This window comes from Motacilla alba, chromosome 7 (genome assembly GCF_015832195.1).
Source record: "Motacilla alba alba isolate MOTALB_02 chromosome 7, Motacilla_alba_V1.0_pri, whole genome shotgun sequence".
In the NCBI taxonomy this organism is placed as follows: domain Eukaryota; kingdom Metazoa; phylum Chordata; class Aves; order Passeriformes; family Motacillidae; genus Motacilla; species Motacilla alba.
In genome coordinates this window covers 23,968,043-23,995,660 of record NC_052022.1, presented here as the reverse complement: position 1 = coordinate 23,995,660, position 27,618 = coordinate 23,968,043, and the positions used below count along the sequence as shown (strand labels likewise).

The window sequence follows — 27,618 nt, the reverse complement described above, 5'->3', positions numbered from 1 at the left end:
TGCCCCGGGCTATGTAGGTCACCAACAGGAGAGAAACATTTTAGAAATAACCCGACCTGGAAAATTATCTTCCAAATCCATCTCCTCAGGGCGGAATGATTTGTTTCGCATTTAAAACCTCAAGAGGTGAAAATAATTTTATTTTTATTGAATAAATATCCGGATAATGCGTGCCTCGCATGATAGATAGCACATCTATCATGCGAGGGGGCTATCTCCCTCCTTAAAGCGCATCCCTAAGGTTTGGTGGCGTTTGCAAACTCCGCCGAGGCGTTTAAAGACTCTAAAGCCGCCCCACTCGGCGTCTTTCTTCCAAACTTTCCGTTAACCGGCAGTATTCCCACCGAAAACCCGGGAAAAGCCGGCGTTTACTCCAGGCGTTAGGACAGAGCGGCAGGTGTGTGTGTGTGTGTGCGCGTGTGTCACAACAGCCCCGGGACGTCCGTTTTCCCCAGTACGGTCGAAAACTGGGGAAAGAGGAGGGGGCTTGTGGCGGCGACAGGTACACAAGGGCTGGGACCGGGAGTCTCGGGGGGTTAGAGGCGCGCGTTGGGAGATGTGGGGGGGCGGCGGGGACCCTCGGTGGCCGCACCCCAGAACAATGGGAACAATGCGGCCCGGCGGTGCGGTGGCGGTGGCGGTGCGGTGGCAGCGGCCGGCGGTGCGGTGCGTGGCGGTGCCGGTGCCGGTGGCGGTGTGGCTGGCGGTGACAGATGGCGCGGCCCGCGGGTCAGCGCGGGCGTGGCGGCTCCGCGGGCGGGCGCGCGGCCGCATACAAATAAGGGGCGTCACGTGGGGGGGGGCGCCGCGCGCCTGACGTGGGCGGCCATATGGCGCGTGCCACCGGGCGGGGCGGGGCGCGGGGCGGGGCGCAGGCGCGCGGGGCGCGGCGGCCGCGCGGGGCCCGGGTCCCGGTGCCGGCCCCCCGCCGCGCATCCTCCGTCCCGCTATATAACGGGGGGAGCCCGGCGCTGGGCAACCTCGCGGAAAAAACGCCACACGCACACACGCGCGGCGCCCTCGCACGGACAGCTGTGCCGGGGTTATGAGACCGTCACCGCGCCGGAGAGGCTGAGCGACGGAGGTAACGGGAAAGCGTGTTTTACCCCCGCGGGAAAAGGGTTCGCGGCGGCTGCCCGGGTGGGAGAGGACCCTGCGACGTCGGGGCGGACGGGATATGCCTCTGCCGGAACGGCTTCAGATTTTATTGTCACTTGCGGTCGTTCCTGCTGGTGGGTGCGGGCACACCTGTATCCGTCCATGCACACCTACGTGTGTGTATACATATATATATATGTAAATGTGTATGCGCGTCCGTACGCGCATTGAAATATGTATATGCGCGTCCGTTTGTACAGACGCATATTACATATGTTAACGTGCTTCCACCGAACTTCGGCTCCCTTTCCTCCGCGGAGCGCGATCGCCGCGGTCCCAGCGCAGGCTGTGCCTCGGCGGCCGTGCGGCATTGTTTCTTCCCGGTGTGCCCGACGCTACCGGGGAGCGGTCGCAACCCCACACGGGAAGCGGGGAACCGATGCTCGTTTGCAACAGAGGGGACGACGGAGACGGGCAGCCGGGGCCAGTCCCGCACCTGTTACCACGGGCAGGGGCCGCGCAGCCCCGCCGCGGGCACCCAGTGACAGTCCTGTGGACGAAGGCGGGACCGGGGAGCAGGTGCTCGGCGCCCGCTGGGGCGGCACAAGCCCCACGCGAGGAGGCGGCGAGGGGGAACCGCGGAGAGCGGCGGGGACAGGCGTCACAGGCGCCATCCGTCCCTGCAGGTGCCCTATGTGTGCGTGTGTCCTCTTCCCCTACTCGGTAAAAATGTTTGAGGATTTTTTCCGAAGCGAAACAAAACAAAACAGCCCACGCTTGGTCCTCTTGCGTCGTGCCGCTCGGGCTGGCTCCCGCACGCATAATCTGCTTATATTCCCTGCTAATATCGGCGAGTTACATAATGGTATTTGAACATATGTCAACTTAATTGCGAGGCAGAAACGCGGAGACAATTAAAAGTTTGCCCCGGCACGGTGGGGAATCCAGGGCTTCCCTCGGGAGGGGGCGGCGGGACCGGGGAGCGAAGCGCGGGCAACTTCTCCCCGCGGGCGGTGGCGCGGGGCCTCGGCCGCTGCTCCCGGTGCTGACACGTCTCTTTTCTGTCTCCTCCGCCATGCAGAGGCTCACCATGACCAAGTCGTACAGCGAGAGCGGGCTGATGGGCGAGCCCCAGCCGCAGGGCCCCCCGAGCTGGACGGACGAGTGCCTCAGCTCCCAGGACGAGGAGCACGAGGTGGACAAGAAGGAGGAGGACCTGGAGGCTCTGCACGCCGAGGCCGAGGAGGACTCCCTGCGGAACGGAGAGGAGGAGGACGAGGAGGACGACTTGGACGAAGAGGAGGAGGAAGAGGAAGAGGAGGAAGACGACGACCAGAAGCCCAAGAGGCGGGGCCCCAAGAAGAAGAAGATGACCAAGGCGCGCATGGAGCGGTTCAAGCTGCGGCGCATGAAGGCCAACGCCCGGGAGCGCAACCGCATGCACGGGCTGAACGCGGCCCTGGACAACCTGCGCAAGGTGGTGCCCTGCTACTCCAAGACGCAGAAGCTCTCCAAGATCGAGACCCTGCGCCTGGCCAAGAACTACATCTGGGCGCTCTCCGAGATCCTCCGCTCGGGCAAGAGCCCGGACCTGGTGTCCTTCGTGCAGACCCTCTGCAAGGGCCTGTCGCAGCCCACCACCAACTTGGTGGCCGGCTGCCTGCAGCTCAACCCGCGGACTTTCCTCCCCGAGCAGAGCCAGGAGGTGCCGCCGCACGTGGCGGCGGCGGCGGCGGCGGCGGGCGCGCCCTTCCCGGCGCATCCCTACCCCTACCAGTCGCCGGGCTTGCCCAGCCCGCCCTACGGCACCATGGACAGCTCCCACCTCTTCCACCTCAAGCCGCCGCACGCCTACGGCGCCGCGCTGGAGCCCTTCTTCGAGAGCGGGCTGGCGGAGGGCGCCAGCCCCGCCTTCGACGGGCCGCTCAGCCCGCCCCTCAGCGTGAACGGCAACTTCTCCTTCAAGCACGAGCCGGCCGCCGACTTCGACAAGAGCTACGCCTTCTCCATGCACTATCCCGCCGCCGCCGCCGCCGCCGCGCTGGCCGCCGCGCCCGCCCACGCCGCCATCTTCCCGCCCGCCGCCTCCCGCTGCGAGATCCCGGTGGACGGGCTGGCGCCGTACGAGGGCCACCCGCACCACGAGCGCGTCCTCAGCGCCCAGCTCAACGCCATCTTCCACGACTGAGCCTCCCCGCGCCGCAGGGAGGGCCGGGGCGGCCGCGCCCCGCCACCGCCTTGTTTACAGGGGGCGGCCCGGCGGGCCCCGCCGCCGCCTCGGGGCCCCGCGGCCCCCGCTCACCCGCTGTCTTTGCTGCCGCTCCTCGGAGCGACGCTGTAAATTGGGGTAGGGGCATTGGGATCGCGTCAATTACCTGATCGGGATAACAAAATCACAAGCAATAATTAGGATCTATGCAATTTTTAAACTAGCGATGGGCCAATTACAAAATATATATGAAATCTATATTTTTCAACCAACGTTTTACTACTTGTTACCTTTCCCATGCTGAATTATTTTGTTGTGATTTTGTACAGAATTTTTAATGACTTTTTATAACGTGAATTTCCTATTTTAAACCATGCAGCTTCATCAATTTTTATACATATTGGAAAGGTAGAATTATATCTAATTTATACAAAATGATTTAACTAATTTAAACCAGCAGAAAAGTGCTTAGAGAAGTTATGTTGCCTTAGCACTTCTTTCCTTTTCAAATAGATGAAGATGAAAAAAAAATGCACAATCCGGGCAATTTCTTTCCCATCCAAGTCTCTTTTTTCATTCTTTTCCTTTTTTCTTTATTTCTTTTTTCCTTTACCCCGTACAATAAGAACCAGATCCCCTAGGTCTTGAGAAGATATAAGAACGATAGACTTATTTTCTATTAAAACATATCATTTCAACACATTACTTGCACAAACTTGTATATAAAGATTATAAGCAAATGCCAACACCCTTTTTAAATCGAAAGCTGCTTGACTATCACATACAATTTGCACTGTTTCTTTTTAGTCTTTGAACCCCTTGGCATTACGTGGTTTTGGTTTGTTGGATTTTTTTTGTTTGTTTTGGGTTTGGGTTTTTTTTTTTTTAAAGATAACTTGAAGATGTTAATGTTTCCAGGCGCTATAAATGCATGATTTTATACATGTTCACACAATCCGTGGTTGTCATATGCTCATCTTATAAATCTGAACCGAAATCTAATCAGGTTGTTAAAGTCGGGCTATATACCTATTGTAGTCGATTAGTACGGTAGCTTGAAACAAATTCAAACCATTTAATCCGTAATTAGAACAATAGCTATTGCATGTACAATGCAGTCCAGAATAAGTGCTGTTTGAAATGTAACGCTGGTTCAACTGGAATCAATCTGTACTGTAATTTTGTTTGTAATCCTGTATATTATGGTGTAATGCACACTGGGATTTTAGAAAAAAAAAAAAACCATCCATCCTTTGGCAACAACATAGTATTGAACATTTGGTCGAATGTTGCATTTTTCCTTAAATGTGATTTTTTTTTTCTTAGTGTAAGTAATTCCTATGGGATTATTGTTTTATTCGGATAGCTCATGAAAGGTGCAACACTTATTATTTGTAGAATAAAATTGGTCTAAAAAAAGGACACGGATTCTTTACTTACCTTGAGAAGTACTCGGGGCGGGGGGGGGGGGGGGGGGGCGGTGGCGTTCGTTCGTTTCCAGCGAACGGTGCTATTTGCAATGCTGATTTCTTGAATGAGGGGGACGGGGCCGAAGCGCAGTTCGCCTGGGAGCTGCGGGCTGCGCCGGGCTCCCGCACCCGCCCGGGCACCTCGGCCCGCCCCTGCCGGCCCGCGGGGTGTCCGCAGCCAGCCCCGGCCCCCGGCTCTCCGCAGCCAGCCCCGGCTCTCCGCTGCCGGCCCCGGCCCGTGGGGGGACCCGCGCCCCGGGAGCGGGCGCTTCGGCCCCGGCGTGGCGGCAGCAGGTGCGCCTTCCTCCCGGCAAGGCGGACCTGGATCCGCGCTATCTATACATCGTCCCTTCTTCTTCCCAGACGGGAAACGTATTCCTTTAATCTTCACTGATTATTCTGAGGCTTAAGAAACCCGGAGACACAACCTGCGGGAGAGCAATTCCCCTAATGACCAGGAACAATTATCAACAGGTCTTTGCCTCCGACCATCAGAAACACATTTAAGACGTTACCTGAAATACTTTATATGAAGCCTGTCACAAAGCGGAGGTATTTCATAAATATTTCAGCTAAAACCAGCAGAAAGTAAACAAGCTTTCCTATGGATGAGGGCATTTTTCCCCCCCAGGAGAAATCAAGCTTCTGGCATGTATTTTAAAGGTGTTTGCATCTACGGAAATCCAACGTGTGAGCATGGCAAACCTGTCCTAGCAGTTCAGCAGCCCCTGCTGCCAGGCTTCCCCGTTAAAAACATGCTAAAATTTAATTGTGATGCCGACTGATGCATTTTGCAGCATCTCCCCGCATTTTGCCAGAGCCTGCAGCTCCACACTCAAAAACTGTTGCTGAATCTGAAATGAAAGAACGCAAAAGGCAACTTTTCAAGCACCCATTAACCTTTCCCAGTCAGTGGCAATACAGCTAAGTGTGCCCTAGATAACCGGAGGGGATAAATGAATTATGATTTTCCAGATAAAATTGAAAAAGCTGACCCAGGCTTGCTTGCCTTTTGGTTATGCGCCTTCTTCCTAAATACAAGGATTCTTCTAGTCAGTCAAGGGGCAACTCACATGCCACCATCTTTTATTCAAAGGCAGGCACAGATGTTCCTTCTGCAGGGGAGGTTTTAATTTATGAAAATGATATTGTTTATGCATGAATGCACTCTGCATAACACACAGTACTTCCATCTGATGAGAGAAATACCACAGAACCAGTGCCAATGTCAGGAACATATTCTGCAAATTTAGTCGCTTAAATGTTTAATGAATATTTGGAAGGCATTTCCAAAGCACAAGAAACCTTTTCAATTACCTTTTCTTTTTCCACTGTTGATAACAAAATTCAACTCTTCCAGCCAATGCAACCTACTTAAAAGATCTATCTGGGCTATCTCAATATTTGCTACTGTGATACTTCAGAGAAAGTAATGTTTTAAAGTTATGAGCAATCTAATAAAGAAAATTAATTAGGCATTTTGGTAACTAGAGGCCCTAATTTACAAATCACTTGCGAGTTTTCTTATTTCAATTAGTTTTGGATGTTTTTTCCCCTATCACCATCCTTATAAAATACTGGAGACCTTCCCCCCTCCCCCACTTTGCTGATGCTTCTGACGTCTCCATGAAATTTCTTTCATATTATTAACATCAAGCCAAATGTTGAAATTTCTGCTCATGACTCCCACAGGAAGGTCTATCAAGGTCTCTTTTAATGGAAAGAATTACTCACACTGTTCCTGTCCTATGAACATATCGCTAATTAACTAAGGCTGTAGTGGGATTATCCAACTTCCACATGCAGAGAAAACTCTGGGGTTGATTTGTACCCACACACACACTGGGTCAGCCAGCACAGGCCTAAAACTCTATTTTTAGGGCTAGTTGAGACCAATGGCCTTTCCCTTCTTCTTTATGACGAACTTCTGACAGCAGAAATTGCTCTGCCAGCGGTGCGTGCTTGAGGTTAACTCTACAGGTACCGTACACAAAAAACAGTCACGACTTGCAGCTGTTCCCTTCTTGCTGTTCTGGAACTACAGAAGAGGATCTGTGGAGGTTGTGGACCCATTGTTGGCTGTGACAGTCACAGCTGAGGAGTCTGAAATGGTGGAATTCCAGGTTACATCCACAAGATGCCTGGGAGACGGAGCCCTCTGGTTTTACCTGGCCCAAATGAACAATGTGCCTGAACAACGTCAGACCTTGGCCCAGTGCACTCAGAAGGAGTCTCCAGGTGAAGGGAAGTCGATTCAAGGAGAACCAAGATTCCTGAATTCACCAGAAGAAAACAGAGAGCCACTTTCTCCTAAAGATACTGTTACAGAATATTAATAAACTAACATGGAAAAGCAACATGCAATTCCAGAGGTAATAAGGATTAATAGAAATAATTCTAAACTATGTACTGAGAGCAAATAAAACAATTCTTTTCTATCTTCTGTAACAGTAAAGAAATCTTGAAATTATTTCAATATTGTAACTGATTAAATCTAGGTCTACCGTAACCTTATCAATTGCTTTTGACATATTAAAAACATGAGTCTCTTATTTTAAAAAATACAATTTTTCTGGTCAGAGAACCATGCTTTCAAATAGTTTTAAAAATTACAGAGTTACATTTCATTCTCTTTTATATATATAAAAGGTATCTTAACATTAAAAAATCAGACAAACCCACTCATTTCTCACTCATTTCTATTGAGGAAGAACAGAAATGAAACTTGGAGTTCTGCCTGGTGCTGTATCAGAGAAAATATGCAGAAATTGGTCTTTGTTTTTATTGAGCAAGATGGGTTGTATGGTAATTATTTCAGAAATTATAAATGGTCTACACTCTTAGCTGAAAATCCCATACTTTTAAATATCCTTGAAAAACATAGTACATAAATACATACTGCAACAGTGAGGTGAAGATCTACAAATACATTAATATCTACGTAAGTGCTTTTTAAATAATTCATATATGTATTTAACAAACTGTTAGAAGCTATGCAATATAAAATTAAAACTGACAATGCTCTCAAAGCATTCTCTTAAGTATTTAGGTTGCCTACAGGGTATGTAAAACATAGAATATCAGCCCTAGTTTTCAGTTCCCTAGCTTGTAGTAGTTTGCAGCATAGAGTTCACTGCATTTTACATGAAATAAAAATAGGAACACCTAATATTTACATGTTTACCAACACTGTGGCAGAGCAATAGAAAATAAGATTCAGACGGAAAAAAATACCTTAAAAAGATAGCATACCAACCTTAATGCAAAGAAAATACAATATATTCTGATCAATACAGTCTCATTTTATATTCTTCCTATTACCACATTTTTGTCTATTGTTCTGATTACGATCAATTTCAATTCATGGGAGTATCAGGGAGTGTCAACTTCAGGCTGCATTCTGCAGCTTCTTATACCTGCATAATAATTTCACTTGTTCTCTTTGCAAAGGTTTGTCCATTTCCTTACCTACTTTTCTTTCTCTGTTCTTTAAAGCTTTCTTTCTTCTGAAAATTTGAAGATGTATAGCAACAGTAATGCTCTCTTCTATAGACCATTTATACCATTTTCCTTCAGAATAATTTATGGCTTTGCTTATCATGCAAAAAATTTGGTGTTCTGCTTAATGTCACTTCTTCGTGGTAAACCAATCCAACAGAGCTGAATTAATTTTAGGAGTTACAAAAGACTATTTTCCTAAAGTAGAAATGTAAAAAGGGAGCATACTTAGGAGAGCTAATATCTGTGAATGAACAGCTGAAACATAACTGCCCATACACGAAACCCTCATTGTATAAACACACACTGTAGCCAGAAAAACATGCAAGCCAAGGGTATACTGCCAACTTCAAAATTCAGGTTTCTCCAGAAGGAAATCTCCATTAGCTACAGAAAACAAGTCACCTACCAGAAATGTTCGGTCAAAAGCTCTGGAATGGGGATAAGGTATTTTCCCCAGAGTGCCCCCTCATCGCTTCTTGTCTAAATTCCTGTTCCTTAACTTGAACATCACGCTTCTTATGAATCCAACACTGGCCTAGTTACCTCATTGCATTTTTACAGACACTTCTTTTGAGGTGGGAGGACATATATTCCGATAGCAAGCTTTACCTGCTTGCAGTCCTTCAGTTAACACTACCTGTACTTCCCTCACTCACTATTTCTGTCTCAGGTTGTTCTACCTCTTTCTGCACTTCACAAGGTTCTTCTGGAAAAGACCTCTGAGGCTCTCACTACTTAGCATCTAGAGAGGAAGGGATGATTTCCAGAAAGAGACACTGTCAGTTAAGGAGAGCTTAGCTCCTCTCCTTGTTTCCTACTACCTCTTGGTCCATAGGATGCTTCCCTCTCCTAGGCCATCTGGTTGTGCTCAAGGCCAGCACCCTGACCTGGGACAAAACCTCCCCTGGGTCCAGACTGCTGAGAACAAACTCTAAGACACCACAGGGGAGATGCCCCTTCTCTCATGCAAGATCTGTGATTTGGAAGAGGCTCTTAAGCGTGGTGTCTGCCTTCATCCTATTGCAGCCCTGTCTGTGCCATATCCAGGTCCTGACCCACAAACTTGATATTCTTGTCTGACTTCAGACCTGCCTTGATAACACAAGCTTCCCTGGTGGCTGCTGGGCTAGCACTGTCACTGGCTACTGTCACCTGACCTGACCTTATGACTCTGCTTTTCCGCTTGATGCTGGACCTACCTTGATACAAGGGTTTTGCCTGGCTGTCTGGGCTCTTGTTGAACTTAGCTACACACAGTTGTGTTTACCTTGGTCAGGTATATGGGATCCTACCTGACTTGTAATCACTCTAAACCCCATTTCATTTTTGAAGCAGCCTGCTCCTGCTGTTCCTCAGAATTCCTCCTCTTGATCTTCTGGCTGCAAAGCCCATGAAGCCACTACTGAGCCTGAAAACCGCTGAGTATCCCCACCTGCAACCCCCTCACTGACCCTACATGTGAGCCTGGAGCTCTATTCAAGTTCTGTCTGGGACTACAACTTTTTCAGTTCCAGATGCTGTGTGATGCTGGTCTGCAGCTCAGCCACAATCCAAATCCGGCTCTGAACCCTGCTGATCCAGACCTGCCTCATCATTGTAAACCTGGCTGATGATCTGGGTCTTTGATGGAGTCTAACACCCTCCCCAGACTTCCTTGCTCAGGTACTGGTGCAGGTAGGCTCAGTGCTCCATGCTGCTTCAATGCCTACTATACAATTCCTATTGATTGTCTTGCATCTTCTTTCCCTGATACAAAAACATCACAGAAGATACCACTGATTCCATCACATCAATACACACAACCATTTCTTACAAGAAACTTAAAGGGAGTTTTATGTGTGAGAGTTCCAGACATAGCCTAGAAAAATTGATAAAATTATATTGCTGGATTATTCCATGGATTGCCAAATTCAATGTGCAAATCTGAAATTTGTGATAACAAGAAAAAAAAAAATCTGTTAGAATAGACTTGTTTGGAACTTTCCCCCCCAGGAAAAATGTGTCTGTCTCAGATTTATAAAGAATTGTCGCATTGAGGATTTGTGAACAGCAGCAAAACACAATGAACAGATTTTTATGGTTTTTGTTATTACGTAGAGTTCTCTTACTATTTAATGTTTTTATCTAATACATTTAGTACCTTAACTGTTACTAATTTAATAGACTTTTCAAGTAATGCCTATAAGAAGGTGTTAGAAGTTTTAATTACATCAGTCGAAGGATATTACAAGTCTCTTAGGAGCTGCAGCAGTTTCCCACTGGTGATACTGAAAACACTATTATTTTAGGGTTCTAAGCCAGTTATTAGTTTACCCTTTCCTCTACCTTAGGAGAAAATATCTGGTGATAATATATAATATACACTAGGTGGTATAGGCTAATAAATTGTCCCAGAAACAAATACAAATGACTGCAGGGAATTACACAGGGCATATGGCCTCAAAAGAGATTTGACTACATCTAGCTTCATATTATGCTTTATCTTCCAGTTAATGATTTACCTTTCCTTTTTAATGACATCAGTGCAAACACATTAAAGATCACGGACACCAAATAATAGGCGCAAATTGAATTGGTTCGTCTACTGCTGTATCAGAATGATAAATGTTAAGGCAAGCTTGTTTGGCTCACAATTTTTCCTGCCTCATCACTTTTTTTTTTTTTTTTTTTTTTTCTTAAAGATATTTTGCACAAAACTTCTACACTCTACACATAATTTCAATTATTTATACCTTATTCTATCTGATTACTTTGCAGTTGAGATATTTATATCCCAACAAAGAAGACCTAAGGGACAAAACAAAAATTGAGATAATTACTAAAAGCTTTAAGCAAACATAAACCTTATGGGGTCATGCGGTCATGTGTTTCAGAAAGGCAAATTGGTGATAGCTGCAGTTCAGTAAAAGCTGTGTTAATGGCCCAATGCAAATTGAAAACAGGTTGCATATTTAACAAATATTTGCAATATACTTTAAACATGGCAAAGTAATAGATGGAAATAAGTATCAAAAAGTTGTATCATGATGATTTTTAAAACATGTCTTAAACCTGTCTTCTCAGCTACATAATAAGTAGCTTGCTACTGGCTTTTATGGAATTATGAAAGAAGGCAATATGCCTTGAGAACATGAATCATCTTGTGAGCTCTTGGCTGGCTTGACTGCAATCAACATTTCTCTTCTACAAGGCTAAACATCACAGGACACTCTAACATGTGGCTTAAACTGTATCTTGTATCCATCAGCAAAGGGCAATGTTTTCAATTTATTGCTTTATTTCTCAGGACATTTATGTTTGTATTGTTACAAACATTAAGATTAAATGACTGAACTTCTTGTTTAAGAATACCTTTTTCATGCCCTAGCAAGCCATCATGACATTATAAAACTTTATAAATGTACAAGTGTAGCCGTTACAGGCTCAGAAGCATCTTACAAATGCGAGTTGGCCCTGCACTCTAACATGGTTGTCATCAGTGAATCTTACAGCAGCTGCGAGTAAAACTGTTGTACTTCCAAGCAGTTTAGTCTATCATTCATAGAGCAAGAGTAAAGTGGTCTTCCTCCCCTGCATTCAAGCTTTGAGGATGAGGGATGCCTATGCAACCCTTCTGGGTATTCCTTCTGCATTGGCCCACTTGATAGTGGATCTGTTCTAGTACGAGTCAGTATCGGACTCCTGGTCACTGTTTTGCTTGAATGCAATGTTTTGCATTCTTATGAATGAAGGCTACAGCTGGATGATGTCTCCGCCTGGGTTTATGGCAATAATCTGTTTTGCAGCACAAATGCCATCATGGTATTTACATTAAGGTTATGTCAGAGTCACAACTTGTGAAAGACTCAGCCTTTTTAGTCTGGAAGGGCTATTAGAACTTTACGTCGTAGTTTCCTGAAGCTAAGTAACAGCAATATTGTTAATGATAACGGAAAAGTGGAAGACTTGGGACTCCGACGAGGAAAATTAATTTCTGTAGTGGGAGCGTTCCTTCCTTTGAGAAGTAACTGAGGAGAGCACAGCGCTGAGATGCCCGAGTGCCTTCGGGCCGCTGTTCCCCGTGGGCAGCGCACCTGACGCGGGTCCGGCCGGGGCCGCCCCGCGGTCCCGGCAGCCGAGCCCCGCTGTGCCGCCGCTGCCGGCGAACCGCGGGCGCTGTCCCGGCGCCGGCCGAGGACGCGGCTCCGGCCCGGGCCGGGCTCCCTCCCGCCGGCCCCCGGGCGGTCCGGCCCCGCCTGCGGGGCGGGGCGGGCGCTGCAGGGCCCGGCGGGCCGCGGGCGGTGTGGCGGGGCCGGAGCGAGCGGGGGTGCGGCCGCCATGCCGGGCGCCGCCGCCCCGCTCCCCCGCCCGCAGGGCCGCGCCCGGGCCGCGCCCCAGGAGCGGCGGCGGAGAGTGGTCCCGCTGGCCGCGGCCCCGCCGGCCCGGGCGGGGGACGAGCCGCTCCTCAGGGGCATCTTCGAGATCGGCAAGAGGAGCTGCGACGTGGTTCTGAGCGCCCGGCGGCTCCGCTGGAGCCCCATCCTGCCCGAGAGCCCCACAGGTGGGACGGGGCAGGGCGGGGCACGGGTGTCCCCCCGGGCCGGGGCGTGCGGCGCGGCCCAGGGCGAGCTGGGGAGAGGTGGCCGGGGCTCTCCGGGCAGCGCGGGGTAGAGTCACCCTAAACGGGAGTGCAGTAAAGTGCTTAAAGGCAGTGCTGTTCGGCACCTCTGTGCCCTTCGAAGTTACTTTGCTGACTGAAAAGAAGAAATTGTTCATAACGCTTTGAGTGTCTTGTATCTGTACCAGATCTCTCTGGCGAGAGTCTTGTCTTCTTGGTGGGTCATTCGAAAGGGACAGAAGGTAGAGAGGGTTTTTATGGCCTCTTTAGCCCCAGACAGAGCAGTAAGAGGATTTGATTTTGTTTCTGCGGCATCAACTTTTCCCGGCTTATTCTCTTTGGCAGGTACATGAACTAGAGCACAGGGAGGAGAGTATGGTTTTGCGGGATGTGCCTGATTTTTTGATGAGGTTTCTGTTCCAGGTCGTCGTTGCTCTATGGTGTTCACACGGCAACACGCTGAGAAAGTGTGGTTACAGGATTTGATCAAGTGAAACAAATTATATGCAAAAGTTTAAGAAGCAAAGGAATGCTGCTTGAACGTATCCAAATAGATCTTTTTCTCCTAGAAACTGTGGAAATATATGTGTAGTTGTAAAACTGCGTGCACACTCCTAAACGTCCTTGTTTATTTCAGTGACCTCCCAGTGTTTACATGAAAGAGAAATCAAAGTTGTATTCAGGAATGCAGTTTCCAGGCAGCGTGTTTGCCTTCCGGGATGGCATGGTTAGCTTGTCCAGGCTTAAAATACCACATTTATTTTTGAAGTATATTGGACTGAACTTACAAGTTCCTGTAGGTAAGATCTCATAGCCAGAGTCAGCATTTAGAGAAGCAAAGAAGTAGTCAGATGCTCACAGATGAAGTCATTATGGTTCATTTAATGTAACCATGTTGGGATACTGGAGCTACCAAAATTAAACAAATACACAGTCATGCCCTGCTGCTGGCTCCTCTCCTCTGCATAGTGTAACCGTGTTAATGCAGCGCTGCACTCACACTGATACACCCGCTTTTCAGCCAGACCACTGAATTCTGATCGCCCCCGCACCTGGTGTGGACACAGCCCTTCCTCTTGGGGAGCCAGTCTGGGTGCCTTAAGTAATGCTGTTACTGCTGAAGGCTCTCTTCCTTCTCATTTGGGACTATCTACAGATCTCTGTGTATGTGATCTGTAGTGTGATTTATTAATTATTTAGTTCTGTGTGTAGAGCTCTAATATGAGTGTCACTTTATGTTCTGCCTCCTTTAATGTAGGTTGATTGCCATATATCAGGAACTAGGGTCTGTAATTGTCTTGTAATTGTCATCACTGAAGGATATTAAGGTGCAGACAGGAGGAATAGATTCTGGTGTATATTGCTTCCAGAGATGGGGAGTATATTCTGTGGTTTGGGATTTGTGTATTTTTGGCTTTTTTTGTTTTGTTTGGCTGGTTTGGTTTGTTTGTTTCCCTAGGAAAAATCAATCCCTCTCAGTTGCTACTTTCATACAGACATCAGAAACTTTTCATAGCTCCCGAAAGGTAATGACGTGCCTATAGTCAGACCTACAGCAGATGGCAGGACTTTAGGAGTCCTATGCAAAGCAGCACTGACAAACTGCTGCCAATTTTATCCGGATTTGGGCTTTTACTAGACATGTATCAAATATATGCTGAAACTTCTTTCTCTGACAATTTGGTTTTATACTATGTGGCATTGAGCTGCTGAATAGTTTCATTTTTGAGAGGCTGCAGTTGCAGCAGTCAACGCAGATTCTGGAGCTTGAATGTTTTTTCTGTCCCTCATTCTTGGTTCGCAGTAGCACTTACCCTGGGTGTTCTGTACTGGTGCTGGGAGGAGCCATCTGGGGTAGGGTCTCATTCATAGATAAGTACAGCAGTGGAGTGTTCAGAGATGGCTAAAGGCTCTCTGGACAAGTCTTTCCACTGGGATTTGGCTTATGCGTGTTCTATCCAACCCAAAAGCTTCCTAATGTAGTTTGCCTGAGGCTCTAAGAGGTCAAGCCAGGTCTTCACGCTTTGCAAGTGCTGCTGAATGTCTCTTGCTTGGACTCTTATGTGGCAATTCTTCCTATTTAAGAGAAAGGTCTTTCTTCTATGGCAATTGCTACAGCCTGTCAAAATCAGAGAACTATAAGGTAGTTGCTTTGTTCCCTTTTTCCTAATCTCCCGTCCCCCATAGTTCTCCAGATGAATTCCTGTCTTGCTGAAGTTGTTGTTTGTCATCCGCAGCTCTGCGGTTCCAATTGTTTGTTCTTACACGTGGTAGTTTGTGCAGCCTTGGCTCCTCCAGATTCTACCAGAGCTCAAAGCTGCAGCTCAAAGTCCCCAAGCAGAGGGTACCTGCTGTGCCTGGGCTCAGTCAGGTCACAGTGATGTATGTGTAGTTCTGCTCCACTGTGCTGTTCCCGGGGGGCTCTAGGCAGCCTGATCATCAGGAAGACTTCCTTCTGTACTCTGTCCTGGAGTTCTGCAGCTTCCGTCTCCAAGAGGTTTTTGGCTACCCATGCTTGCTGATGACTTTCGATGGCTTCCTTTGTTGTTCACTCTACAGCCAAGTTCCTACCTCTCAAATAAGCGTGACCCATGATGAGTTTTGTGTGTTATTTGTTATAACAAAGCTTATGGCAGAAGTGTGTCTTGAGCAGGTGACTGGGTGTGGAGCCTGAGGGAGTGAATGTGTCAGGTGGAGACATGGACAAGTGTGAGGCACAGCTCAGCTGCCCCCTTGCAAAGGCTGCAGCTCCAGCTGAGCCTGTTCTGCTCCCTGGAGGCAGAACCCCTCTGACCCATAGCTGGTTGCTTGCTTTTAACCGTGCACTGGGTGCTCCAATGAGAAGCAGAGCTCACAGGCAGTAGTTGGTAGTTTTGTTCTCTAGCTTCTTTCTATGTGGCCTTCCTATGCTATAATCATGGAAATTAGGAAAAAGGCAAGACTTCTCTATGGATATTCCAGACCTGAACTGTGGAGGTTCTCATTTTGAGTGCTGCTTTGAAACTATAACAGAGGAAACTATCTTAAAAACAGATTTGAATATTGTATGTGATTTTTCTAAGTTCCTCAACGATCATTTGTATCCTCTTTATGCATATGTTGGTTTTTTTTTGTTGTTGTTAAATAAAGACTTTAATTCTGATAATTTATAAAGCCTCCAGCATCTTTTAAAAGTTTGCCACAGAGTTTCCTGATTAAAATAATTGCAAAACTGGCAATTGTCCAGTGCTTTACCAGTATGTGAAGCCTGGAGGATTTTGATCATCCTGAAAAACTTTATAAGTGTAATTTCTTGTGTGTGTAGTGTACTAAACTGAATATGAAGTTATTCTCTGACTGACAGCTTGTGGGCTGGGCTGACTATTTGGATAATAATAGTGATAATTGGATAAAGCTTGCTTTTTAAGTATAGGTAATTGAACATAATTTCTAAATTAATTATTGAACTAGAAAATAAGATCTTGGAGCAATCCAGAGGCTAATGTACTGTTGAATGTATATTTCACAAAGAATAAGATAAAAAAAAATTATAATGAATTTTAAACTAATTAACATATTAAGTATACTATTCTTATCTATAGTATGCTATAGTTCTTGTTGCTATTAATCTAAAATAGAGATTTACAGATATTCTATGTAAGTGCAGCAATAAGGAAAAAGAATCACTGGTGTATTTCAACAGAAAGAGTCAGCAATAAAGGACTTAAAATTAATTCCAAGTGCATAGTGGCCTGTTGCCAAGGCTATTTAGGAACAGATGTGGCTGAAATAGATACCAATAGTCTGTTTGGGATCTCTAAAGTAAGACATCTGTCAGTCTATCGGTCAGTCAGGAATAATGGAAATGGAAACTGGCTGTTACAAAATGTGAATTACTGAAGTTCCAAGAGGACTGAATTCAAAGCTTCTGGTTCTACTTCTGACATATAGAGAACATATTTTCTCTAAGTGGCTTATCTGTTATCCAAACAGAAAAACTATTTTAAGGAAGACACATAAAAAATATGAAGCGTAACTGAAAGTGAGGTGTTCATGTGCCACATTAATATGTGGCTTTAAGATGCAAATTGAATGAAGAAAGCATGCAGTTTTAAACAATCCCATTGTGTCTGAACTTATAAGACACTCAAATCTCTTTCCAGGAAGGCTTTAAAATTAATGTCTTTAGAAAAGCTGCATGAAGCTGCAAAATAATTTACTAATCTACAATTTATTGCAGAAATTGAAAAATATTTATAGAAATAAGATACACTAATTAAAGGAGTCTTAAAATTTGGTCTTTATTTCAGGGGACTTTTGAACATAATATCTGGACTGTCCATATGGTTTTTATTTTCCTTTATCAGAAGATCAGTTCATGTGTTTGTGGCACGACTTATGTTTTTGCATTCTTTCTGTTCTTTCTTGTATTTCACACATTTATGCACCTCTTTGCTTACATTGAAAAGGGCTGACATCCTCTGGATACCTAACAGGGCCTTTTATATGCACTTTAATTTTCTACCTCCAAAGAGAGAGATCAGATATTTAAATCTTTGTTCCAGGAAAAAAGTTTCTATGCTAGTTCTTGAAAATTGTATTCATGTGTTCAGGTTTGCGTACACATTAAGTGCTGCCTGTGTTAGTGAGTTGGATTCTGATGCTATGGGAATTTGAAATAACAGGATTTATTTAGCTTTCATGGAAAGTAAGCCATCTTTACGGCCTGTTTAATGCAAAACTTTCTGTGGATGAATTTGTGGTATCTTAAAGCTCTTGTAGGCCATTAACTCAGCAAGTTTTAGGCCTGGATAAAGGCGCTGGGTTTTGCTTTTTTGGTTGAGTTTTTTTCCTTTGTTTCTCCTGTAGCACTGTGTACTAATTAGGTCTTTTTGCCCTGTTCTATTATTACAGGTAAGGCTGTGCTTTGCTTTATTCCTCTCCCCTTGCTGCCTGGGGAGCGAGGCTGGTGCCTGGCTGGGTGCTTGGCACGGCATGTTGTGCATCATGGGCCGGTTGGCACACCAGGAACAAGCCAGGCGTGGCTGGTGCTGGGCTTTGGCCACTCTGCAGCGGGGATGAAGGTGGGGATCAGGGGGCAGTCAGGAGCACTGTGCTGGGGTGAGCTGATGTATTTTGGGTGTGTAGGGGGTTTGGGGCAGTGCCCTGTGCGTGTAGGAGGGATGTGAGTGAATGGAGGGGACGCTAGAGCTTTTGCAGGGCAGACAGGGAGTGATGCTGTGGTGTGAGGGCGTGTGTGATGCAGCGTGGGGAATCACTAGAGAGTTAGAGGAGACATAATAAGGTAATGAGTAGAATGTGAATCAATTTTAAAACAAGATACCAAGCTTCCATAATTTTCTTGTTCACAGAGTAGATGACAACTCTTGACTATGCCTTTTGGACAAAGGTGTACAAAAGTCAGTTGATGGTCCTGCTTATATAGCATGATGGAGAGAATCCAAAGGTGTATATTAAAAAAGAAGTTGATATGCTAACCAATCTTTGATGCCCATGCTAGTATATGTTCATATCCACAATGGTACTGTAAGACTGAGTCCCTTTCTCAGTGTAAATTATTGTTCTTTTTTAATTATTAAAGAATATGCTGTCAAATCCCTTATCAAAGTAGGGATATGCAGTCAAATCTCCTATCTCAGTTTCTTAATTATCCTGGTTTTTGGCCTTTCAGAAACAATAATTTTTTAGCCCCTCTTTCAGATCCTAGATACTGTTGTATTCTTTCTTTCTTTGTCATTTTACCATATCATCCCTGAATCTGTACCCCTCTATTATGCACCTTTGTCTATTTCTAGTGCATTAAATGTTGCCTGCTTATCTTAACTTTTAAGTGTAATTAATTGGAAATTGCATGACAATGCATTTTTTCTGCAGTTGCAAAATAGAAATAAAAGCAGGGAAGTTGTCATCTGCTCTTGTTGGAATCAATAAAACTAAACATAGAGAAACAATTTTCCTCTTCTTGTAAATATCTTGTTAATTATGTATGCCACAGAAGCAGCAGGTAAATAATAGATACTGTTGCAATTATGTAAAACTCAAACAAATAGATATTGGATATAAGAAATCCCTTTTTGTTTGCTGTTTCATTTAGGTATCTCTGGCTACATTATGCACTGCCTTTAGAATGAAGTTTTTGTTAAGGACGTGCAGTTGTCCAAAGGTATTTTTATCCTACGAAGACAATTTATGAAAAAGTTTAAGTGGCTGAAAATTTGAGAACATAACCTGCAGAACAGAATAGCCTGTGTACCTTAACATTTGTGGGTTGTGGAACTAATGTTTTCCTTTTGAGGAAATCAGTGGTCCTGGTTTTTATGACTTATGTTGTAACAGTATGTGCAGACAAAAAACCATAATGTGTTGAGTATCTGATACATGTATTACCATATTGCCATAAGGAACTGCTATTATGTTAGACACCAACTGATTTTGTGATAGTGTTGGATTTCTCTCACATATGCTTGTGTTTTTGTACAGATGATCCTTTAGGAACATCTGCTAGTTTTGTGGTGGTATCTGCTGTTTCCTTTCAAAATTTGACCTTTTTGTCATTTAGTGCCGTGACTGCTATAGAATTGTGTTTTACCAGGATTATTTTCTAAATTGATTCCTGTCTCATAGACATTAAATGTCAATTTTTTGGGTTGTGATTTTTTTAAAAAACTTTTTAACCTGCTGACTTGCAATAAAAGACTAGAATGTCTTCCTTTCAGTTGTTCAGGTTGTTTCAAAAATACTGATGTCTGTGGACTAAAGGTGAGGATGGTACATATCAAACTATTTCTCTAGGGAAGTAGTTTTGGAACTCTTGTCCTGCGACTTAGGAACCCTTCCCCCTTTAGTTGAAGAGCAAATTTGAGCAGTAAAACCAGGTGTTACAAAAAAAATTGAAGTTGTAAGCCTGAATTTTTGTGTGAGATTTGATGTCTGGTCGCCTACCTGTAAGGGATTTGACGAAACACAATTCACTTATGTTTAAGATCTGGTGGAACTTCCTCCTTCCCCAGTTTCTCACTTTGTTGTGAAAGGAATATATTAAATCACTGACAATAATTTTTTCAATGACTTGGTGTAGCTCACAGTTCTCTAATCCAGCATGTGGCTATTTCTCACCTGTGTGTTGCAAGTTTAAACAAATGGTCAGTTCATTAACAGAATTCAGCACTGAACTCTGAATTTCCTGGCTTTTGCCTGTTTGAGCAACGTCAGATGGTAGTTAGTTGGATGCTTTTCAGTACTGAATAGTTGCTGTAGTTGTCAGTTTATTTGAACTGTGACAGTATATCTGTTCTGCCAGTCCATACACTCAAGTGAATATAGGAAAGTATTCTTTGTGAGGCTCTCAAAATGCAAAGCAACAGATGTTATGTACTGCACAATTATAGGTGTCCTGGAAACAGATCTTTACACAGTGCAGGCAGTCTTGGAAAAACAAAATTTGACACGTGAATGATCAAGTTAAGGGTAACAGCAATAAATCCTTATTACTTAATATAATGCTGTTTTGCACATACTGATCTGAGTTTGGGTAATTAAGTGCTTATTGTTATACCACCCTCCTGTTATTTGGCAAAAGTTTAAAAAAATATCTTGTGGTTGTATTTTCTGTGTTGTTTTAGTACATCATAGTAGAAATAGAATAAATATTCTCACTTAAAAATAACATGAAAATGGCTTTTGAAAAAAAGCCTGTATAATTCTAAGGAGTGAAAATTCTTGTAAATAAATTGCTAACAGCAAATAGGAAAAAATTCAAGGTGACTTGCTAGGTTTCTATGTGAAAATAGCACATCTTTGCCTGGTTGATCCTTTGACTATTCTGAAGATGGTTCAAAATGAGATTGCTCCTGTCCAAGTCCTCTCCCTGCTTTCCTGTTTGTTCCATGGCCTTTTGGAGACTTGTCAAAATGCTCTGTCAAGAAAGGTACTGAAAGATTTCACACTTGGATGGTTTTGGGTTTCCCAAAGGCCTGCTCTGTCACATCTATGTAATTTAACTTGGAGTGAGGTGATTAGCTAGGGATCAAAATTATCATGGTGCCAGTGAATAATACACTAACAGTTAGATGGCTATAGATAGTGGTAACTGATGTGAACATCAAACTTTGAACAGATTTGTGATTTCATTCAGTGGATTCTGCAGCTGACATTCTCTGCTAAACCTTAATGTATTGTATGTTACCATGATTGGGAAAAGATCATATACAGATGTCTGTTTCTTATTTTGTATTGTTTTTATCTAAGGAAAAAGAGTACTCTGAGTATTTAATGTCAAATGTAATAATGTAATGTTTCTTGGACACTTGACTGCAACACACTCATTAAACAGGGCTGGTAGTAACTGGAGTTGGTTTGGAAAACAATGAGTTCCTGATCAATGTTTGTTTCTTTTTTTAACTGTAGTACAACTTAATTTTAAATAAGAGCTTTTTTTTTTTTTTTTTTTTTTGGATTTGCATTTGCTGAGTATTTAATTATTTAAAATGAGATGGAAACGAGCAGGTGGTGGTTTTGAAATTTTGTCCCTAGGTCTCACTTGTTTTATTGGAAACAGTTTGGGGAAGGTACACGCAGAAATTCAGTACTGAACTTACAGTGATTTATATGTATACAAATGTTTGTCTTGCTTAAAGCAGATACTGTTTTTTTCACCAGCATTTAGCAATATTGATTTTATATAGGATCAGAGCAAAAAAGTAAGTTCTTTCCTGCAGCAAAACTTCAAACCATGGCAGTTTTACAGATTTGACTAGGCAACAGGACAGTGAGTCCAAGAGGGGGAATAATTACACATAGTGTAATTATTAGTGTATCGATCTCTTACTTGAATGCCATCAGCTTGGAATAAAGATCAGGAGCCATAGCTGTACCATTCCTATGTGTATGATTATACGTTTATCATGTGGAAAATGTCATCTGTCACTTAAACAGTTGTTAGGATTATTATGTTAAGGATAATTAGAATGTAAGTAGAGGCCAAAGCAGATGTTTGTATGCTCTATAAACCAGCAGTTATTTAACCACGTCTTGGATACTGTGTGCAGTTCTGGTGTCCTCTGCAAAGGTGATGTGGGACTGGAGGACGTTCAAGGGGCGGCAATGGGTAAAGGTACATAATGGCTTCTGGGTGAGAGAGGCAGACTAGGCTGACACTTTTTTGGTCTGAAAGGAAGGTACTTGAGATGGGGTCTGGACCAAGTAGGTGGGAGTTTTGCAACATAAGAAATATGGTGCTTCTAATAAGGCTGAGCAGAACCAGGCTGAAAACCAAATGAATAGCTAAGAGAACTGTAAAACTTACTGCCAAAGGATTGTTAATGCTAAAAGATTTTGTGGATTCAGATGGAGATGGAAGACCTCATTTTACTGCTCTTCAATGTGTAGAAACCACAGTCAGCTCAGGGTGTCCCAAATGAAAACAGGTGGGGAATGGAAAAGTACTAGTGGGAAACAGAATAAATGCTTCCTTTATTCCTTCTCTTCTCTTAGCATCTGCTTATGGCTATGATTTGATATAGGATACTGGGACAGATGGACGTTTGCTCTGTCCTGGTATTGCTGCTCTTACATACCAGAAACCAGTTAAATTATATTTAAATGATATTTTGAGTAAAAGCACACACATCACTAGTCTGCAATTCCACCAGTCTCTGCAGTGCCAAGCAAGATTTAATGATAAAATTTGAACTTCAGTTTGCCTAGCCTTCCACTTACAAGGTGCTTCTTCTTATTGGTGGGACAATACAGTTTAAAGAAATGTCCTTTGCCCAACAAAATACCAAGGGGTTAATTTTATTAAATGTTGGTTAAGAATTACAGTGCAGTAGCAGACTGTATAGGAAACCTGACTTTCTTAGCCATAATTCCCTTGAAAATATTGTTCATCTGACTGCATTTAATTATTATAGTACTGGGTTTTTAAATCTATTTATTTTTGTTGTGGAGAAAGGAAAGTAAATTCCAAAGACATAGTTAGACTTGTGTAGGATAAGAGTCTGAAACAATTACAAATGTTTTAGTTTGATCAACTTCAGAATAGGGAAAAAGTGTAACTTCAATATGCTTTGATGGTATTTTTCCATAAATAAATTTGTGGAAAAAAATATTTATTTTAAAAATTATTTATGGAAAAAATATATTTATTTATGCATAAATATATTTGAGAAGATTTCTGATGTTCACAGAAGAAAACCCTTAATATAAAACATCCATTTCTGTTAGTTATGTCAGCCACTGAAAGATGTGTGCCAAGATATCAATACTGATTATTTCTTGAGCACAGGTGGTGATAATTTTCTTGCACTAATTCACATTATGGCTAAGTCAAAGATTATTGTATGATTTGTAATGTGTGGCTGGATATGTGTAAGAAAAGTAAATTTGTTAAATTTACTTTTAAATAAAAAAATAGGTTTAATGTTGTGATAGAGGAAAATATGCATGGAATAGTAACAATAACACACTGTGCAAGTGCGTGCTGAAGAGTTTGAAGATGCATCTCTCTGTCGCTGTGTGGCTGCTCTGAATGGGAATTGTTCCCTGACTGCAACCATATGCAGGATTGTGATGCTGTGAGTAAAATTCGTAGGATCTGCAAGTAAGATACTTACTTCAGCCTCATAGTGGTAATCCCTGTGCATGTTGGTGTAATGCTAGCATTTAAAAGTTTGGGAGAGTAAAAATTTGTGTGTATTATGGGAGATTTGAAGTGGATCTTTGTCATCTGACATGTTTATTCAACAGTGAAGACTGATCAGAAACTGGCTTGTTTGTTTGTTTGTTGTTATATGTCAATCAGTAATCTTTCTGTTTGATTTTAGTACTTAGTACCAGGATTAGGAATGGATATGTAAATGTGACGTGTACGTGCAGTTACCGTACTGGAGATAGGAGGATAGGAGGAGTTGGTGGTAGATGCCAAAGAACTTGCTTAAAGTACATTGGAGAGGTTTGTTGGAAGTTTTGGTGCATGCCAGGATGGAAAGCAGACATTGTGGAGCATTTTGGGATGGTTTTTTTGACAAGTGGTTCTGTTTTAAAGCAATCAGAAAATAGGTAGGTTTCTGTATATTTACTTAGTATACTAATTTACATTGATATAAAAGTGCAAGTTATCTCTATACTTAATTTTGAATTTCATGATACTCAATGTTGATCTTTTATTCAGAAAGCATTTTATGAATTCTGCATGCTCTCTGAAATGCATTAACTTATCCTATTTATGCACTGGTTATGTCACAATTCAAAATGGAGATCTCCAGGTTTTTGAGAATCTCATGAAAATTTCAAACAATATTTTAAATGACTCATTACCATTTATTAATGTAATTTCAGAACGGTATGACAACATAAATGGTTAAAACAACTCTAAAGGCTTCACCTGATAATTTTGAGTGTATTTTAATTTTCAAAATAGCATTATATGTAATTTTTATAGACTAATCAGATATTCCCTAGAATTATTTTTTCTGCGAAACATTTTGTAGATCTATCAATAGACTTTATACATGTGTGATGTAATGGACCAAAATTTAAATTAGCTCAAAGATATTTCTTATCTACAATTTTTGTTTGACACGGGTGTGTTGCAGTGTGTATGCAACAGTTCTGCTGCTCGATGTGGTGTGCCTGCCCTGAGCTCAGTGCAGATCCACAGGCACAGGTGGGTGTCCTGGTGGCACCACGCAGGGAAACACATGGCACTACACAACATGGGGCAAAGAGCATGCAGTTTGAATTCAAAATCATTTTATGGATACCTTGGAAATTTGTGCTTGTTCGTGTACGGGCTGTAATTTCTGAAAACGGTTTGTGTGTTGTTGTATTGAACATTCGTGAGACAGACAGCACTCTAATGTAGTTGCCCTTATTTTGTGCAGAGAGGAGCTATTGTATGAGCTTATTTATGTCAATATTTTAATAATTTATCTTTATAAATGCTTTTGACTATATTTATAGTAACATTGGCACCCTGTGTACAGAAGATAAAATCAGTGCTGAAAGGAAACTTGCATCCATCTGGAAGCAATAAACTTTTCTAAAAGACTGCACAGTGTTACTTAATCCTGTGATTTCTCACTGTGAGTGAAATTAAGGTTTGGTTCAGTTGTGTCACATCATATTGGTATCAAATCTTTTGTGAGAGCTATGTCATAGTGTTAAGCTACAAAAAAAATTAAAATCTATGACAGTCTGAGATTGTAATTTCCTCAGTCACAGAATTATGCATCATTGCAAATGGAGTCAATTCTATATAACAAAAATAATTGTGATACAGGAAAGCTTCTGGAGTGTTGCATTTTTAAGCTTTCTCTTTAAATGAAGTGCTGATTTGTATACTGCACAATTGACTAAGGACACCTTAAATTTGGTGTTGCATTCTGAGTAATTTTTGTATTGTACATCTGTCATGTAATAGAAATTATATTTTTGATATGACAAAATATTAATAAAGTTAGAGAAATATGAACAGTGTCCATAAGGATAAAGAGGAGAAAATATATATATTATAAAGATCATGTAATGAAATTCTGGGATTCTTTTTGGTGCTTTTCTTTTAAGTTTGTTACTAGTGTAGTATACATGAAGAAAATAGGACTCGTTCTACCCTGCAGGCAAAGTGGTGTAGCCTGCATTCTTCCCGTTCCTAAGTGGCAACTGAGCATTGGGGTGAGGGGAGGGTTTTATGCTTGTCAGAGGATTCTGGTGGTGCTATTGCCATCTCTTGCCCTTGGGCTAGTGCAGGAGATGCAGATACAATGATACAAAGGATCACAGAGTTTCCTTCATAAATCTCTGGGAAAAAAGAAATAGACCAGAGATCAATGAGGATAAAGCCAAACACGTAGAAGTTTGTGGATGAGCTCATCTAGCAGCTGATAGCTATGCTTTGATAACCAGAAGCATGACTTGCTAGGGTACATGAATTATCAACAGTTTACAGAAGGAAATTTACTTGTGTTTAGAATGGGCTGCTTGTTCTTTTTTCCTGAAGAAAATGTTTCTTGAAAACCTTTTCCAGAAGAGACTAAAATTCAAATATTTAAGACATAATGAATTCCCTGATCGCTGATGTTTAGCAATATGGATGGTTTCTAAATCTGTATTTGATGTTGAGGCAGATCTAGTGCAAGTAAGGCTCCAAGTAAAAGTAATTGTTAACTTGTATTAATCAAACTCATTAATGTTATGTGGCCATAAGAGGTAACTTGTTTCCCCACTTCCCCTTATTTTGTGAAATGACAGAAGTAATTGCTGTGGTTGTAACATAAATTGGTAGGTACGAAACACTGTGTGTGTGAGAGATGCTTTCAAGGAAATGTAAAATTAGGCTCATGTTTCCTCTTTGGGGATCCTTTAGTATGTTTCAGCTCTACTAGCCCATTCTATTAAATCATGCAAGCTACTGGATACCAGTCTTGTGCTTATTTCAGAAATCTCTCTCAAAATAATTTCCATTTTATGATGGGTGTATGGTTGGTCTGTGTAAGACCAGTCATTTTATCTGATACATATGTTTGCAGAGGTTTCAGGATGATGGAAATCAGTGATGCTTTTTACCATGTTGTTACTCTGAAGTTTCTACTGTAAGTCCTCTTACTTAATAAATAAAAAGCCTCAAAGTTTGAGCCACTAAACAAAAGGTTTGCAGCTACTTGTAAAATCATTTTATGAAATTAGGCAGTATGTGGGCCATATTCTTAATATAAAATGTAGAGCTTTCTATAGTACATTTCCAGTGACCTCTTTCTTGCTCTGGTGTTAATAAGAAAGTGTAATTATTAAAAGCAAAGCTTTTGCTTCGTGCATCCTCTCAAATGCTTCAGGATCACAATCAGTTCTTGTCTGCCTTGCTTCCTTTCAGCTTACCTTGTTGTTCTAGCATTATTCCCAATAGATCTTTATGCTATTTTTAAATTCATCATCTCCCTCAAATGTATTTGTAGAATGAAGGGGAAACTGTTCCTTAAGGTGAAGCTTTTTCTCTGGAACAGCATTAGGCCTTCTGCTAAAGCTTCAATCACACTTTTTTTTGCAGAGGTATTTATTCAATAACTATCTGACTTCTTTTCAAACTGCCAGTGTCGGTATGTTTTTCTAATGCAATTCTGCCGTTAGCTTGTAGTTAATAAGCAAGGTACTTCACTGCTCTGTGTGAGAGCTGAGTCAAGGCGCTAATGAAAGCTTGATGGATAGATGTCTGATGAGCCTCATTGCTAGAGGAAAGGCCTTTTCCATGGCCTGCTGGGCATCCAGCAGACTCGGGAGGCTGTGTCACTCTGACAAGTGACACAGTGATGAGTGACGAGCGTCACTCTGAGATCTGGTTATGCTCACAGGGGAAGACCCCAAGCTTGGCCTTTCTCCACAAGGCCTCAGCTCCAGCAAAGCCAGCCTCTGAGCTGTACTAAACTATGCTCTTACAGTATGGGACCCTCTTTTCTTTTGGTTCAGCCAGAGCAAAGTAGTTTGGTGATGATTGCCTATTGCTTTCTTTTAAAGCTGTAGTGAAACTTAACCAAATATTAAGTGCTGGAGTCTGATCCAGCTCAAGACTTCAAGGACTACATCAAACATTCCCTGAAGCTGCCCTTCTTTCAGTTGCTGTGGTAGGATGCTGTGCACAAGGGCTGTGTGTGCGACAGCCCCATGGTTTGGTGGGGGTGTTCAGAAGCTTGAGGATTAGTTTTGAACAGATATGGTGGAGAACAGGGCTGGAATCAGCTGGTTATGGTGTCTTT

The 27,618-nt window shown here is 43.0% G+C and overlaps 2 protein-coding genes across 3 annotated transcripts in view; both read left to right on the top strand.

Annotated features, from left to right (window-relative positions):
* The first annotated feature begins 945 nt into the window (after positions 1 to 945).
* On the top strand, positions 946 to 3,437 carry NEUROD1 (neuronal differentiation 1). Of its 2 annotated transcripts, XM_038143508.1 has the most exons (2): positions 946 to 1,084; positions 2,180 to 3,437. In XM_038143508.1, exon 2 carries the CDS (start codon positions 2,189 to 2,191, stop codon positions 3,284 to 3,286), a length of 1,098 nt encoding a protein of 365 aa, XP_037999436.1. In that variant the 5' UTR covers positions 946 to 1,084; positions 2,180 to 2,188; the 3' UTR covers positions 3,287 to 3,437. The 2 variants fall into 2 exon arrangements, with proteins under 2 accessions (XP_037999436.1, XP_037999432.1); XM_038143504.1 differs by lacking the exon at positions 946 to 1,084 and having other exon boundaries at positions 2,174 to 3,437.
* A 9,108-nt stretch (positions 3,438 to 12,545) lies between these two features.
* The window catches only part of CERKL (ceramide kinase like), a 51,665-nt gene continuing 36,592 nt past the window's right edge, over positions 12,546 to 27,618 (top strand). The window contains exon 1 of the mRNA XM_038142165.1: positions 12,546 to 12,817. Within this exon, the coding sequence (XP_037998093.1) occupies positions 12,595 to 12,817 (223 nt within the window). The 5' untranslated portion in view covers positions 12,546 to 12,594. The remainder of the gene's footprint in view (positions 12,818 to 27,618) is intronic.